The sequence below is a fragment of the Mus caroli genome, unplaced genomic scaffold (assembly GCF_978045245.1).
Source record: "Mus caroli unplaced genomic scaffold, Mus_caroli_1 scaffold_2, whole genome shotgun sequence".
Taxonomy (NCBI): Eukaryota; Metazoa; Chordata; class Mammalia; order Rodentia; family Muridae; genus Mus; species Mus caroli.
The window spans coordinates 89,146,900-89,161,865 of NW_028227257.1; the positions used below are offsets into that span (position 1 = coordinate 89,146,900).

Genomic DNA, 14,966 nt, shown 5'->3' on the forward strand with positions numbered 1-14,966 from the left:
GAACATAATGGTAGGGAACAGAATAGAGTGTAGGGGAAAGATAAAAAGAAAATAGACCATGTGTATCTCGGGAAGGAGATATGTTGCTAGTGCCATTGCTCCTTCTTTCCTTCTTCACATAAGTGGTGCAACCTCTAAGGATCTATAGATGACCTTTAGGAGAGCCTTGAATGCTGTGTACCGCACATTAAATTATATATCGGGCGGTTGTGGCACACGCCTTTAATCCCAGCACTTGGGAGGCAGAGGCAGGCAGATTTCTGAGTTCGAGGCCAGCCTGGTCTACAAAGTGAGTTCCAAGATAGCCAGGTCTATACAGAGAAACCCTATCTCGAAAAACAAAAAAACCCACAAAATTATAGCCCCCTTTTCATGATAGAGCATCTTCATCTTAAGTCAGATTTTTATCACAACCTAAAATGCCGGCCACCTCATCTTTTTTTGGTGTGTGTGTGTGTGTGTATGTGTATATGTAGTGTATATGTGGGTGTGTATATATGTATGTGTGTATGTAGTGTATATGTGTGTATGTAGTGTATGTGTGTATATGTATGTGTGTGTGTATATGTAGTGTATATGTGTGTGTAGTGTATGTGTGTATATGTATGTGTGTGTACATTTGGTGTATGTGTGTGTGTATGTAGTGTATGTATGTGTGTGTATGTAGTGTATGTATGTGTGTGTATATGTATGTGTATGTATGTGTGTATGTATATGTGTGTGTAGTATATGTAGTGTATGTGTATATATGTATGTGTGTATGTAGTGTATGTGTGTGAGTATGTAGTGTATGTGTGTATTTAGTGTGTGTGTGTGTGTGTATATATGTATGTGTGTGTAGTGTATGTGTGTGTATATGTAGTGTATGTAGTGTGTGTGTATATGTATGTGTGTGTATATGTAGTATATGTGTGTATGTAGTGTATGTAGTGTGTGTGTATATGTATGTGTGTGTATATGTAGTATATGTGTGTATGTAGTGTATGTGTGTGTATATAGTGTATGTGTGCGTGTGTATATGTATGTGAACAATAGTTCTCGTAGCTCACTGTGCTGGAGCTCATTGTGCTGTCCAGGCTGGCCTCACACTCTCAGTGATTTTCCTACCTTAGCCTCCGGAGTACTAGAATTATGGGCATAAGCCATTGTGCCCAGCTCTGAAGCCTGTCACTCTTAAAAATGGATAATAAATTATCCAGATGATAAGAACAGAGAGCAAGGGCCATGCCAGTGGTTCTGCAGTGGCATGTATGGGCTGGGAGTTTAGCTTGGCTCTGTGGTGCTTTCTTACCATAGAACAGGCTCTGGTCCATTCTGCCTCTCCTGGGGAGGGGGGGGGGAAGGTTAATTGTGTGTAAAAAAAAAGTATGAAATGTCAGGGAATTTGCCACCAACCATATGGTTTTGAGCCTTGGCTTGCCATGGGACAGATTATATACATGTATATATATGTATGTGTGTGTGTGTGTATATATATATATACACACACACATACATATATATTTACACACATATACATACACAGAACCTTCTCAAGCCTGCATTTCCTCAGTATCAAGTAGGATATCTGCCTGAATTTGTGGTGTTAAGGATGAAATAAGGTGAGGTTGGTTAAGCACACAGTGCATGGCTTTGGCACACAGTAGCTACCCTCCCTGCTTCAAGCTCTTTTTTCTGGTCCTGACTGTATACTTTACTTTGAAGGACTGAGCCTCACAAATCCTTCTGAGAACTCCTTAGTGATGTGCACACTCCAGAAGACCGCATCTTCTCAAGTGGCTTGTTAGAGGCTCTTTCCCATGCAGATTTGCAAGCCGAGTGTGTAAAAATCACACGCTGCACTTGTTGCCTGGCAGCACGTGTCCCTGAGTGGTGGTACATGGCTTGCATTGTGATGTTATCAGGGCTGGAGCCCACTGGTTGGACATGGACTGCCACTTGGGCTAGGGACTCCATTCCTCAGCAGAATACAGCCAGCTAGGGTTAACAGAAAATGACAAACCAGGCATAGGCAAGGGAGGCGCCAGCAGAGCTGCGGGATGTCCTTTGATTTGCTTCTGTTATTTGCATGTCTTTCTTGTGATGTCTGTGAAATGTTCAGAATGACAAAGTTTTTAAAAGACCTGCTGACTCCGCCTGGAAAACGTGAAAAACCTCCCGTTTAGAGACCTATTATGTCCAGCTAGCCTGCATTTTCTATATCGTTTTCTTCATTTTTTATTAATGCAAACATTTGCATGAAGACAGAACCCTTGTTTCTTAAAGAGTTCATCTGCTCCTGCTGCTCACTGGCCCTGCCATGCAAGAGCACAACAGAACCTTTGTTACGCTCTCAGCAAAGCTGTTTATGAACGGTGGCTTACTGAAGACTGCTTCCTGTGCTGTGGACTTCCATTCTCTTAAAAGAAAATCGTTTTTAGGAGTGAAAAGAATTTGGACTTTCTTTTATTTAAGCTCTGGATGTCCAAATGACAAGTAGTCTCCAGATTTGTGAGGAACTGGTAATTGCATCGAATGCAGTTTTTCACTTCACCTTGAACATAATGAGGCTCTTAGTAACAACAGAAGGAACACGTGCTTTCTCACTGGAATAGAGAGAAGGGCACTAAAAAGGCAATGTGAAGAGTGGCTGAGAAGAGGACAAAAGTAGCTTCCTGCAAGAACCCTAAGACTGTAGCAGTGTTTTGGTCTGCTGTTTCCCACCTGGGAAGTACAGGCCTGCAGCTGGTGCACTGAATAAAGACTAGCACCACAGTTTATACGTAGTGGGTGCAGTTTACATAGTCAGTCAGTAAACATTCGAATGACTATTGTGTGGAGCATGCTGAGTGATTCTGAGTGTTAAATGGGATAAAAGAGAAATGAGTCATGCTATCTGTCCATCCTTAAAAGCAAGAGGTCTAATGAAAGGTGCTGCATATGGGTACCAGGAATAAGGCAGGAGAAGGTGCCAGGGTCTATCTAGAATAGGTGTTAGAGGGTTCAGAAAATTAGAAGATTGTTTCTAGTTAGAGCAGAGCTAGGGAGCACTTCCTGAGGACGATAGATCGTATTTGAACTTGGCCTGGTGGGTCAAAGATTATTGGTTTGGTAAAATAGATGCAAAGTATGTTTTCATAGGGTATTTTAGAATTGCTTTATACCATTACTGTAGATCAATGCTAAATGTTAGCATGAGTCTCGTGAGTAAACTGGGACCTCCCTGTCTAGCCTGCACTGTTCACTCACTCCTCCCGTGCAGTCCCTGTGCACTTTGGCCTGGGCCTCTGGGGCATCTATAAATATCTACAATGGCCTCCTTTGCTTTTGTAACAGAAATAGAAATGACCAGGATTACCAAGCGTTATTATAGCCATAGCCATGAGCAGGCTGTGGACAGCTTTTAGTGGGGATTTGACAGGTGAGCCTGCCATTTGAAAAACAATCTCCATCTTAAGACAGTGACATTCTCTTCACAAGGCAAAAGGGCAGGAATCCTAAGACCATGAGTGTTTAGCTGACTTAGCTGAGACCTTGTCTGTATGCCATGGTGGAGAGTGGGAAGCTCTTACTGTTTTATAAGTGCCAGCTATTTTTGAAAGCACTTTAAAATAAAATACCAGGTAAATTATAAAGGATTACATTAGTATCTTATTGACATTACAACTAACTTGAATTAAATCTCACACTGTGCAAGTAAAAGCTTTGTGAATTGAATCCTGATGTGTATGTAAATTGCACCCCACGAACCACAACCTGAGGAAACTGTCGCACAGCTGACTTTTACCTTGTGGCTTTACTGCTCTCCGCCTGGTCTAACACTGTAAGTGGCATGTGACCAACCCCAGGACTGCCAATTTACGGGCTGTGTTTGGGTTTGAAACTAAGACCTATTGTGCTTTCTGAAAAATAGATTTCTGCAGGTGACTTGATTACTATTGTTTCTTTGATAACTACCTTTACAAAGCTTTTGTCATGATAGTTATAACTCGCTTCTTCATGGGAAATGCAAATGCCAGATTAGAGTCTTCTGTTCAGGAAGTACATTCTGTTATGATCAGCTAGCTGAACAGTCCAAGTGCCGAGTTGCTAGGGAGGCCTTTAAAGAGAGTTCTGGATCTTGGGATTGCTGCACTCCAACCTACTAATTCTGTATTATGAGATTTAGTCTGGAGATGCTTTGGCTTTGGAATTTAAAAACTTAGGCCTTAATTGGCATCCCCAAAATATATCACCAATTTTAGGGAAGGGGAAGAGAGGGGAGGATTAATGGCTGACCAGAGACTGTTTGAATGTTGGGATTCTCAGCTCTGCACATGTATTAAGTGGTACAATGCCTCTTTGGGCTGAGTGAAATAGACTTGAGTTCTTTATCCTCTGTTTTAGTCATCTCTTGTTTTTTGTTGTCAGAGATAACAATAGCTTCTGTGCTGTGTTTGTGCTTTGTCTGCTTCTAGTGTGTCTTTGGGTAAATGAGTGTGACTAGCTATGTAGCTGCATTCTGGTGGTTTAGCTATACAGAAGTGAAGTTTTGTTTGTTTTAGCTTATAAAGTTATAATTAACTTATAGAATTTCTCTGTGTCACCCTGGCTATCCTGGAACATATGTTGTAGGCTGGCCTGAAACTCAGAGATTCTCCTGCCTCTGCTTCCCAAGTGCTGGGGTTAAAGGCATATGCTACCAGGGCAGGCAATTAACTATTAATGTAAAAGATTGCTCTTTGCTGGAAGGGAAATATGCACCTTTGGAAAACACCAAAGAGTACGGTGATTTTATATTGTTTTATGAAAGTCAACCAGACATGTAGTGAAATAACAATGTGTGTTCATTTTTTGTCATTTAGATAAAAACAAAGCAAAACCAGAATGTGTATTTCTAATTATTTAGAAAATATTTTATTAATGCTGGGCAGTGATGACGCATGCCTTTACTCCCAGCACGTGGGAGGCAGAGTCAGGCGGCTCTCTGAGGCCAGACTGGTCTACACAGTGAGTTCCAGGACAGGAAAGGCTACACAGAGAAACCCTGCTTTGAAAAAACAAAATAAACAGACAAGAAGATTTTAAAATTTATTTTTATCTATCTATCTATCTATCTATCTATCTATCTATCTATCTATCTATCATCTATCGTGTCTATGGGGCAGAGGTGTGAACATGCCACATGGTACATGTGTAGAGTTCAGATGACAACTTCTGGAAGTTGTCATACTCATTACCCAAAGGCACACCAGAAAGAAGTCCATTCTTCCTTCTACCATGTGGGTCTTGGGGACTGCACTCAGAAGGTCAGGCTTGGTGGCAGCACCCTGCCTGAGCCATCCTGCTGGCCTGAGTCTATTCCTGCAAGTGCTGTTCTTAGGGTGAGGAGTGCAGCTCAGTAGGAATGCTTGTCTCCCATGTCCAAAGCCCTGGCTGCCAAAACTGCCTGGTGCTGTACACGTTCAGGCTGACGTGGAGGGAGGAGGATCAGAAGTTCAAGGTCATCCTACAGAGCGAGTTCAAGGCCTGCCTGGACTATATGAGTCCCTGCCTCAAGAAGAAAAGAAAAGTTGAAAAAGGAATGAAGGAAGTCTGCCTCTTAAACTGACTAGAGTTGCTATTCCTTGGCTAGTATGTAGCTTTTCTGTCACCTGAGCCCCTAAGCAAAGTTAAGAGTGTGATTCCGAAGCCAAGTGGTGTTTGTTAGAGGTTAGAGGCCTGCGATAGCTCAGCGTCTAATCACCCTCAGAAGCTTCTTTTCTCATGTCAGCAGTGACGAGCTAGCGACACGATACGGTGAGAAGCTTTGGGCTCTTTCTCATTTCTTTCTCCTCCTCCCTTCTTAGTTTGTTGAGACAGAGTTGCTGTGTAGCCCTGGTTGGTCTTGAATTTGTACCAGTCCTCTTGCCTCTGCCTCCTGCGTGCTGGAATTACAGGAGTAAACTAACTCCTCTCTGCTTTTCAGAAGTGTGGAGGTTGTTTGTATGGAAGAACTTCAGCTTTGGAGTCAAATCCAAGTGTGAATCCTAGCTCTGCCCACCCGGCAAACAGGCCTCAGCTGGCTCCCTGACCTCTCTTTGCTGCAAAGGAAACTATTGCCTACTTCACTGAGCTGTGTGGGAATCAAATGTGCTCCTTTTTCTCATTTCCTCACCCCCTTTGGTCAAGGGCAATTGGTTAAGTGTGGGCTAAGATCAAAGATGTTCCTATAGATGATGAAATAGCAGAACACACTGTTTCCTAGGACCAAGATAATACCAAGAAAGATGGGAGATACAGATAATAAATGTAGAAATCTGGTAATTTGCTAATCCACGTAGCTATTTGTTTGTATTTCACAGGATCATATATTGTATGATGTGAGTAATGTATAAAACACACTAAACTTAAGACTTATAAGCGGTTTAGCAGACAGGCTGGTGGCTGAGTGGACTTACTTTCCTCATCCTTAGCAACAGTTTGAGTCTAGTTCAGCAGACATTTATCTGTGCTAGCCAGCATGTGAGCCTTGAGAAGCAAAGAACAAAGGGTGCTTCAGATCAGGGCTGGTGTGAAAGGGAAGTCGGGGTCAAGATTCGTACTGTACCCTCGCCTTTTCTTACAGCACTACTTCCTAATATTCATTGATAGCACTCGTAGTAGCTCATTAATGTATTCCTGGTAAGACTTGTTTACTCAACTGCTTTAAATGATAATTTAAAAAGGAAAATGGTGTAACTGATGTAGGTGGAAATTTTAGACCCCTCAAGCAAGAATTTCCAAATGGGCTCCCTTATCATTTAATTGTGAAATTAACAGCTAGTACTTTGATGGTATTTATGTTTGGGAAGAGGGTAAAAGGAACCCATTTTGGACTTTCCCATGTAAATTAGGGCTTTCTGAGTAATTAGCAGCTAATAAGTGAATGCTTCCCACAACTTTAAAAGCTGCAGCTAAAATGGGTATATGATTATGTAAAGTATTATAGATACAAAAATCTTTTTTGGTGTTTGTTTTTTGAGACAATGTCTCTCTACATAGTCCTGGCTGTCCTGGAACTCACAATGTAGATCAGGCTGGCCTCGGACTCACAGAGATCCACATGCTTCTTTCAAGTTGCTGGGATTAAAGGCCTGTGCTACCATGCCCAGTTGGTAGATATAAAATCTTATGTAGCCCCTAAATCTTTGAAGAGATTTTTCTTGAATGGATAAGCAGAAGTTTATATAAGTGTTCAGAAAGCTAATGTTTATCACATGCTATGTAGCAGATGCTATACCGAGATTATTATATTATTGAATCCTTACTGTAATGACAGTAGTAGGTACTGGTTTTGAAGAATTAATTTGCCAGAAAGAGCAGTGAAGTTAGGTCATTTGTACATATAGGTGGCCTGACTCATGTATTCTGCTTTAATCTGTAAAGTCAGTGTGTTGTAACAACGGTATCATCAAGGTGTGTTACTTTTTGCATACTCCAAGTATTTTCTGATGCAGTAGTTTATTATCAGATACATCTTTAGTCCCAATAATTTTAAAGCAGTAGCCACTGTAGCATAAAGAGGGAAGGTGATCAGCGTAGTCTAAGTTAACAGACCCAAGACAGTTCTGGCCCAGTTTCCATTACTCCTTTGGTTCGTGTAAGGATCAGGCAATGTTTACTTACACTTTGATTTACTTGGGTTTTCATTTTAGCCTGACGAAGGTCTAAGTGCCTATCTCAGACAATGCTACCTGATCATGACATGTGCAGTTAGGCATTTGTTAATGGGGATTTCAGGACAGTAAAGCAGTATTGGTACAGGTTGGAAGACTTAATCCTGATCATGTTGTGGAAGTCACAGCAAAGCAGAAGAGGAAAAGCCAGTCTGAAATGTGTTTCCTTCTCCAAAAAGGCAGCTCAGGTGCCCAGCTATCTCTCCCCTCCGGGGGTGCAGGTGCGCTGTTTGAATTCTTTAATCACTCACATAAATTAAAGCTTATTCCTTTGCATTTACAAAGAAGTACAAAGGAGCACTCTCCAGGCAAGAAGAGCCTTGGACTTACTGAGTCTCATTGAAGTTTGATCAACTGTAAGGATTTTCCGGGGTTGGTGGTACACTTAACCACAGAGAGAACACCAGACTGATAAGAGTGCAGGTGAGGACCAGGCAGAGCAATTAGGGAGAGCTTCACCCTTGCTCTATGGCTGGGCGGAATTCCCACACAGCAGAGCTTCTCACTTTTGTCTCTGTGGCTTTTTATTTAACTCCTACCCTTCACCCAGATTAAAGAAAGAACCAGCACTTTCTAGTTCCACTTCGTGACCTGCGAAGGGGTGGGGTGAATACCTTGTAGTAGAGCGCTCAGAAATCCATAGACAAGTCCTGACTTCACATAGGTGCCAATTGGTATGCAGGCAGGGACAGGACAGAGAGGTGCTCACACACGTGACACCCATGTGTGTACATGTATGCCCACAGTTCACATAGACAAGATTGGACCACACCCCTCAGGTGATTTTGCTACACTCAAGCCTTATGTTCTATGTAAAATAAATGTGACTTTTACTTCTGTGGCTGACTGTGATGTGTTAGTGATGAGGCATTTTGAGACAAGCATGGATGTTTGAACAAGATAAACCTTGATTTTTTTGAAAACTCAGGTTCTCTTACTACTAGCTATGTAATCTTAAGTGAGTTGCTTTAATTTGTCAAGTCTCAGCTATCCTAACTGTAAAGTAGAAGTCCACAAATACCTACCATAAAATTGTTGCTAATATTAAGTAAAATAATGCATTAGAATAATCAGTACATTGTCTGGCATATTGTTCAAAGAGTTGAATAGGCGCTCAAAAATGGTAGGTGTTATTTGTAATATAGGAGACATAAGTGTCTGACTGGAAGATATTTATCTGGTATTATTAACGTGGTATGATCCCGCTCTCTTCCAGTCTATTTTTTTTCCCCATTCCCCTAGCCCTCAAGTTGAGAATACTTTGATTTTAACTACTATGAAAACATTCCCCTGACTTTTAGTCCCTGGAGCTAGGGAGGGGAAGCGCCAGGATTTGCTTCTAAGTAGAGGCTCTTTCCTTTTTGCTATCAAAGGGTGGGGGAGGATACTGGATTCTTGTATTAGCCTTAGGTGCAGGTAAGTCATCAAAACCCACAGAGCCCGAGGAAGGAAGAGTTTTGTAAGATCAGTGTTAAGTGGGTTGAAGAAAGGGAGGGAACACAGCAGCCGTAGAAATATTAATCTGACTGTATTTTTCTTCTCAGTTTAATATATTTGATTATGATGATTAATATTTTGAAAACAGAGCTAGAATTTGACATAGATTATTTCACAGCTTTATTCTCAAGACCGCCTTACAAACATCTTTACTTCTTTTTTCTGTTTGTCTTTACTATAGAACTAAATTACACAGCTTTGTACACTTGATAAAGCCTAAATCAACTATATATTAAGTAACTATTCAAAATTAAGCTACAAAAGACAGTCACTCAAATGCAGGTCCTTCTAACATTAATGTACTTTTACACTAGGCTCAAGAGGCACATGTCTTTAATCCCAATACTCAGAAGACAGAGGTAGGCAGATCTCTATGAGTTTTAGGCCGGCCTAGTCTACATAGTGATTCCAGACTAGCCTCTTGTTTCAAAAAGCCAAATAAACAACAAATCTATCTATCTATCTATATATCTATATCTAAGACCATGTTTTTTTTAAAAATTAAATTATTAACATATGTTAATTGTACAAATTAATGGCTTTACTGTGACTTTTTTATATATGTATACATAATGCATTGATCATATTCATACTCTGTTCTTCTACCCTCTGTGTGCCACTCCCTTTTGACCCTCTTCCCAGTCCCTAATAGACTCTTTGATACTTTGTTTTTCTGAGTTGAGCTTATTTTTTTTAAGATTTATTTATTTATTATATATCAGTACACTGTAGTTGTCTTCAGCCACACCAGAAGACGGCATCAGATCTCATTACAGATGGTTGTGAGCCACCATGTGGTTGCTGGGAATTGAACTCGGGACCTCTGGAAGAGCAGTCCGTGCTCTTAACTGCTGAGTCATCTCTCCAGCCCCCCAAGTTGAGCTTATTTTGACAAGCCTCTGATTAATTCACAAATTTCACAGTCAACAACAAATGCAGGTTGTGTGTACACCTAATGATCAGTATATCTGATAAGTTCTTGTTGTTTCCCATGGTTAGTGACGTACACCTGTAACAGCACTGACATTTCCATGGTCCCTAACCTTTTCCAGTGATGTTTTAAAATTAAATCTGAATTTTCCTTAAAATCGAATCATCTGTTTCCTGAAATACGTTTTGACCATCCACAGATGGGAAAGGACAGAATATGTAGAGGAAGCAGCTTGCAAGAAAGAGTGGAGCTGAAGCTCTTATTACTGAAAACAAGAATGGAAGGCGAGGCTGACCACTAGTCAGGTCTCAGTAGGTCTATTCTGCATTCATTTCTTTCGCCTGTTAGGACCATCGCTCAGTTATGGCCAACAAACTTTGTCTCTCTGTTCTAGTCCACTCCCCCAGGGCAGAAATAACACCTTGATTTACATGGCCTCGAATTGGGATTGAGAGAACTTTTTGTTTTTTTAATCTCTTCCATTTTCTTTCTTTCTTTCTTTCTATTTGCAGCTCAGAGACATGTCCTCACGTACATGGAGGATGCAGTGTGCCAGCTGCTGGAGAACAGGGAGGATATTAGCCAGTATGGCATTTCCCGGTTCTTCACTGACTAGTGAGTACATGAATGCTTTGCTAATTGGGCAGGCACAAAGGAGGTACTTGGAAGCAGGAAGAATACAGGAATGTGGTGGTTTGAATAGGTTTGGCCCCCATAGATTCATGTGTTTGAATTCTTGGTCCACAGAGAGTGGCACTACTTGGGGGTATGGCCTTATAGAGGAGGTGTAGCCTTGTTGGAGGAAGTATGCATTGTGGGGATGGGCTTTAAGGTCTCCTATGCAGAAGCTCTGCCAGTGTGCAATCCAATCTCTGCTTGGCTGTCTTCTGATAAAGATGTAGAACTCTCAGCTCCTCCAGCAGCATGTCTGCCTGCACACTCAATGTCTTGCTTCCCACCGTGATGATATGGACTAAATCTCTGAAACTGTAAGCTAGCCCTAATTAAATGTTAGTCTTTATAAGACTTGCTTTGGTTCATGGTTTCTACACAGCAATAAAACAAAGTTGGTACCAGGAATGGAGTATTTCTGTGATAAGCCCGACAATGCCTTTGTTTGGAGGAATGTGGATTTTGGGACTTTGAATTAGGAAAGTAGTGGAATGTTTTAAGTGGAGCTTAATAGGTGACACTAATAAAAGCATGGAAGACAGTGGTGCTGAGGGTGATTTAAACTGTGGGAGCCTGGCTCAGGGGGTTTCAGAGGAGAAGAATTTTAGTATGGTGCCTAGAGACCTTTCTTGTGACATTTTGGTGAAGAATGTGTCTGCTTTTGCCCCTGTCTGAAGAGTCTGCCTGAGGCTAAAGTGAAGAGAGTTATACTACTTGTATTGACAAATCTTAAAACAGCCTAGCATAGACTCTGTCCTGTGGTTCACTCTTATGAAGAGCATTTTGATCAAATGTATCAAGCTGAGAAAGGAAAATACAAAATGTATGGTTCAAGGGTTAAAGGGTTACCAAGAAGTGGAATGGAACCAATCCTGTGCTCAAGATGATAAACAGATTAAGGATATTAATTGGAATTAAGGGAATGGTGACCTAAGAGTAAGATCCCACCCAGCTAAGCTTCTGTTTTGTGAAAAATATGTTCCCCAATGGACATTGCCACCTATTCTAAATAAACAATGTGTTTACATGTTAGGCATTATTATACCCTGGTTATTTTCTTTTTCTTTAAATATTATTTATTTATTTTTCTTTATATGAGTATACTGTAGCTATTTTCAGACACACACCAGTATATCAGATTCCATTACAGATGGTTGTGAGCCCCTATGTGGTTGCTGATAATTGAACTCAGGACCTCTGGAAGAGCAGTCAGAATTCTTAACTGCTGAGCTATCTCTCCAGCCCTGACATGGTTATTTTCATTTGAACATAAGGAGATATGATTGTGTGTCAAGTTGACAAGGTGTATTGACTGGATTTGTATGTCAACTTGACACAAGCTGGAGTTATCATAGAGAAAGGAGCCTCAGTTGAGGAAATGGCTCCATGAGATCCAGCTGTAGGGCATTTTCTCAATTAGTGATCAATGAGAGAGGGCTAAACCCATTGTGGGTGGTACCATCCCTAGACTGGTAGTCATGAGTTCTATAAGAAAGCAGTGACTTGAGGTGCCAGAGTGGATTGGTTCTCCAGGAGAAACCTCCTGCTGCTTCTTAGAGGAGAAGGGAAAGGGCCATGTGAGGGGAGACTGGGAGGAGGGAGTGGCTGTGATTGGGATGTAAAGTAAAAAAATGAATAAATTAATAGAGTTAAAAATAAGAAGAAGGAGGAGGAGGAGGAGGGGGAGGAGGAAGAGGAGAAAGAGGAGGAGGGAGAGGAGGAAGAGGAGGAGGAGGAGGAAGAGGAGGAGGAGGAGGAGGAGGAGACAGGCTGAGCAAGCCAAGGAAGCAAGCCAGTAAGCAGCACCCTCCTGTAGGCAGCAGCTTGTCTACAGGTTCCTGCCCTGCTTGGGATCCTGTCCTGACTTCCTCCAATGATGGATTGTGATCTGGAAGTGTAAGACAAATACTTGCTTTTTGGTCATGGCATTTCATCGTAGCAATAAAAGCCTGACTAAGACAATAGACAATAGATTAGGCCAGTGGTGATGGTGTAGTAGTGACAGATCTTGGTTGAGAGCTGTTCAACATGTGTAGGAGCAGGAACGTGCCTTTGGTGCAGCTCCTTTGTGTGCCTCATGAGTGGTCAAGAATAGTCATTTTTTTGATCCATTAGGTGCATTTCTTTAGTTTCCTTGTGACTTTTGTTTGTTGGTTTTCCCTCTGAAGGTTAATAATCTGTTTTAGGTGTATGAGTGTTTTGTCTACATGACTATCTGTGCACATGTGCCGTGCCTGGTGCACATGGAGACTAGAAAGTGTCAAACTTCGTAGAACTGGAATTACAGATGGTTGTGAGTCACCATGTGATGCTAGGAATTGACCCAGGGTCCTCTGCAGTGGTGGCGGGTGTTCTTAATCCCAGAGCCTGCTCGCTCACTGGCCCCATCCCACTTAGGATTTAACTCCCGCTGTATTCACAGCACTCACTCTGTTTTCCTTTATTTGGTGATGGTGTTCGTGGCTACTTTTCCTCTCGGACTTGATTTGGATGCTGTGCCTGTGCACTTTTCTTTTTACAGGGTGTTGCACTAATTGCTTAATGCCTGTATATTCTTGAAAGGTCCTATTTCATTGTAAAGGACACACTGAGTGTTTGAAAGGGAACATGATTACCATTGTGAGAATATCACCATACAGCTTTTAAGCTAATCGGTTTAAAACACTTTAATATTCATGAAAGGTTATGCTAGAGAAACACAGGCAGGGTTAATTTTATTGGTTATTTTATATTTATTAGTATTATTACTAATATGCCCTTTTTCTTGTGTTTTTGGGACAGTCTAAGAAAGGGGGAGTTAACCTTTGACAGCTTCCATCTTCCTCAAATATAAAGGTGGTTTTTTTTTGTTTTGTTTTGTTTTGTTTTTCTACTCTCAGGTCTCCAGAGGCTCTTTGGACATCAAACAGCTGTTCTAATGGCCTAAACAATGTGGGTTGTTATTAAAGTAATATTTGACCCTCCCTAGCTTTTTTGTTGTTAGAGTTTCCAGAAATAAAATTGATGAAATATAGATTTCCTTTTTTCTTCTCCTTTCTTTTCTCTCTCTCTCTCTCTTTCTCTCTTTCCCTTTCTCTCTCTCTCCCCGCCCCCTCTCTCTTTGTATGGTACTGTGGATAGAACCTGGTGTCTTGGTTATGTTAAACAAGCATTCTATCGTTGAACCACTTTCCCAGCCTTAAAATCCAGATGTTTTTATGCACTGGGATTTTAAGTTTCCAAGGGATAAACAAGTTTCTTGGGGAGAGAGCTAGTCTCCTCACACAGTCTTCTATAGGATGCTGAAGTAGAGACAGGGCACTTACTTGTTCTCATGGTGTGGGCTGAATCGACCAAGGTGGGCAGTGGATAAAGCCTGAGATTGCATAGCCATGTTTGCCCTTACCGACCTGACAAGGTTCGAGTTTCTAGGCCATTTAATCTGTACCAGCTCTTTGGCAGCTCTTTGCCAAGTGAAATACGAGTCACCTGGGCAATGTTCTTCCTGGGCTTCTTTCATTCATCGCCACCCCCATTTCCTTTATATCTTTCCACTGTTCAGTAGGAGTCTTGTGAATAGGCATCATTTCTTTTCATCTTTGTTTTTCCAGCATTGGTGTGGTGTGCACTAGCTTGTAAAGATGTTGGCAAGAGTGTTAGTAGACATGTCTTGAATTGGTAACAATCTACATTTTATGCTCTGGCATACTTGTCTACTGCTCTTATTCTTCATCCTCTTACACTGTTTCCTCTCCAACACCCACCTACTGTTGATTTCAGGGAGTAAAGCTCTATAGTCTCTTCAAAAATTGCATCTTTGGTATTTCAAAATCAGACTTCACTCACCTATGTAAATGACACTGAACTCTAGAGAGCCAGTATGCTGTTGGCTCTTGGTAGGTTTTGAGGCTTTATTTATTTATTTATTTATTTAATGTATGTGAGTACACTGTAGCTATACAGATGGTTGTGAGCCTTCATGTAGTTGTTGGAAATTGAATTTTTTGGACCTCTGCTTGCTACGGTTGCCCCGCTCACTCCGGTCAACTCTGCTCGTCGCTCAGTCCCTGCTTGCTTGGGCCCAAAGATTTATTTATTATTATACGTAAGTAGCTGACTTCAGATGCACCAGAAGAGGGCATCAGATCTCATTACGGGTTGTTGTAAGCCACCATGTGGTTGCTGGGATTTGAACTCAGGACCTTTGGAAGAGCAGTCAGTGCTCTTACCTG

The 14,966-nt window shown here is 41.4% G+C and overlaps 1 protein-coding gene across 3 annotated transcripts in view; it reads left to right on the forward strand.

Annotated features, from left to right (window-relative positions):
* The window catches only part of Cstpp1 (centriolar satellite-associated tubulin polyglutamylase complex regulator 1), a 165,973-nt gene that overhangs the window by 12,738 nt on the left and 138,269 nt on the right, over positions 1-14,966 (forward strand). For all 3 annotated transcript variants that reach the window (XM_085834651.1, XM_085834652.1, XM_021156886.2), the window contains exon 2: positions 10,596-10,698. In XM_085834651.1, coding sequence (XP_085690777.1) covers positions 10,596-10,698 — 103 coding nt within the window. The remainder of the gene's footprint in view (positions 1-10,595; positions 10,699-14,966) is intronic.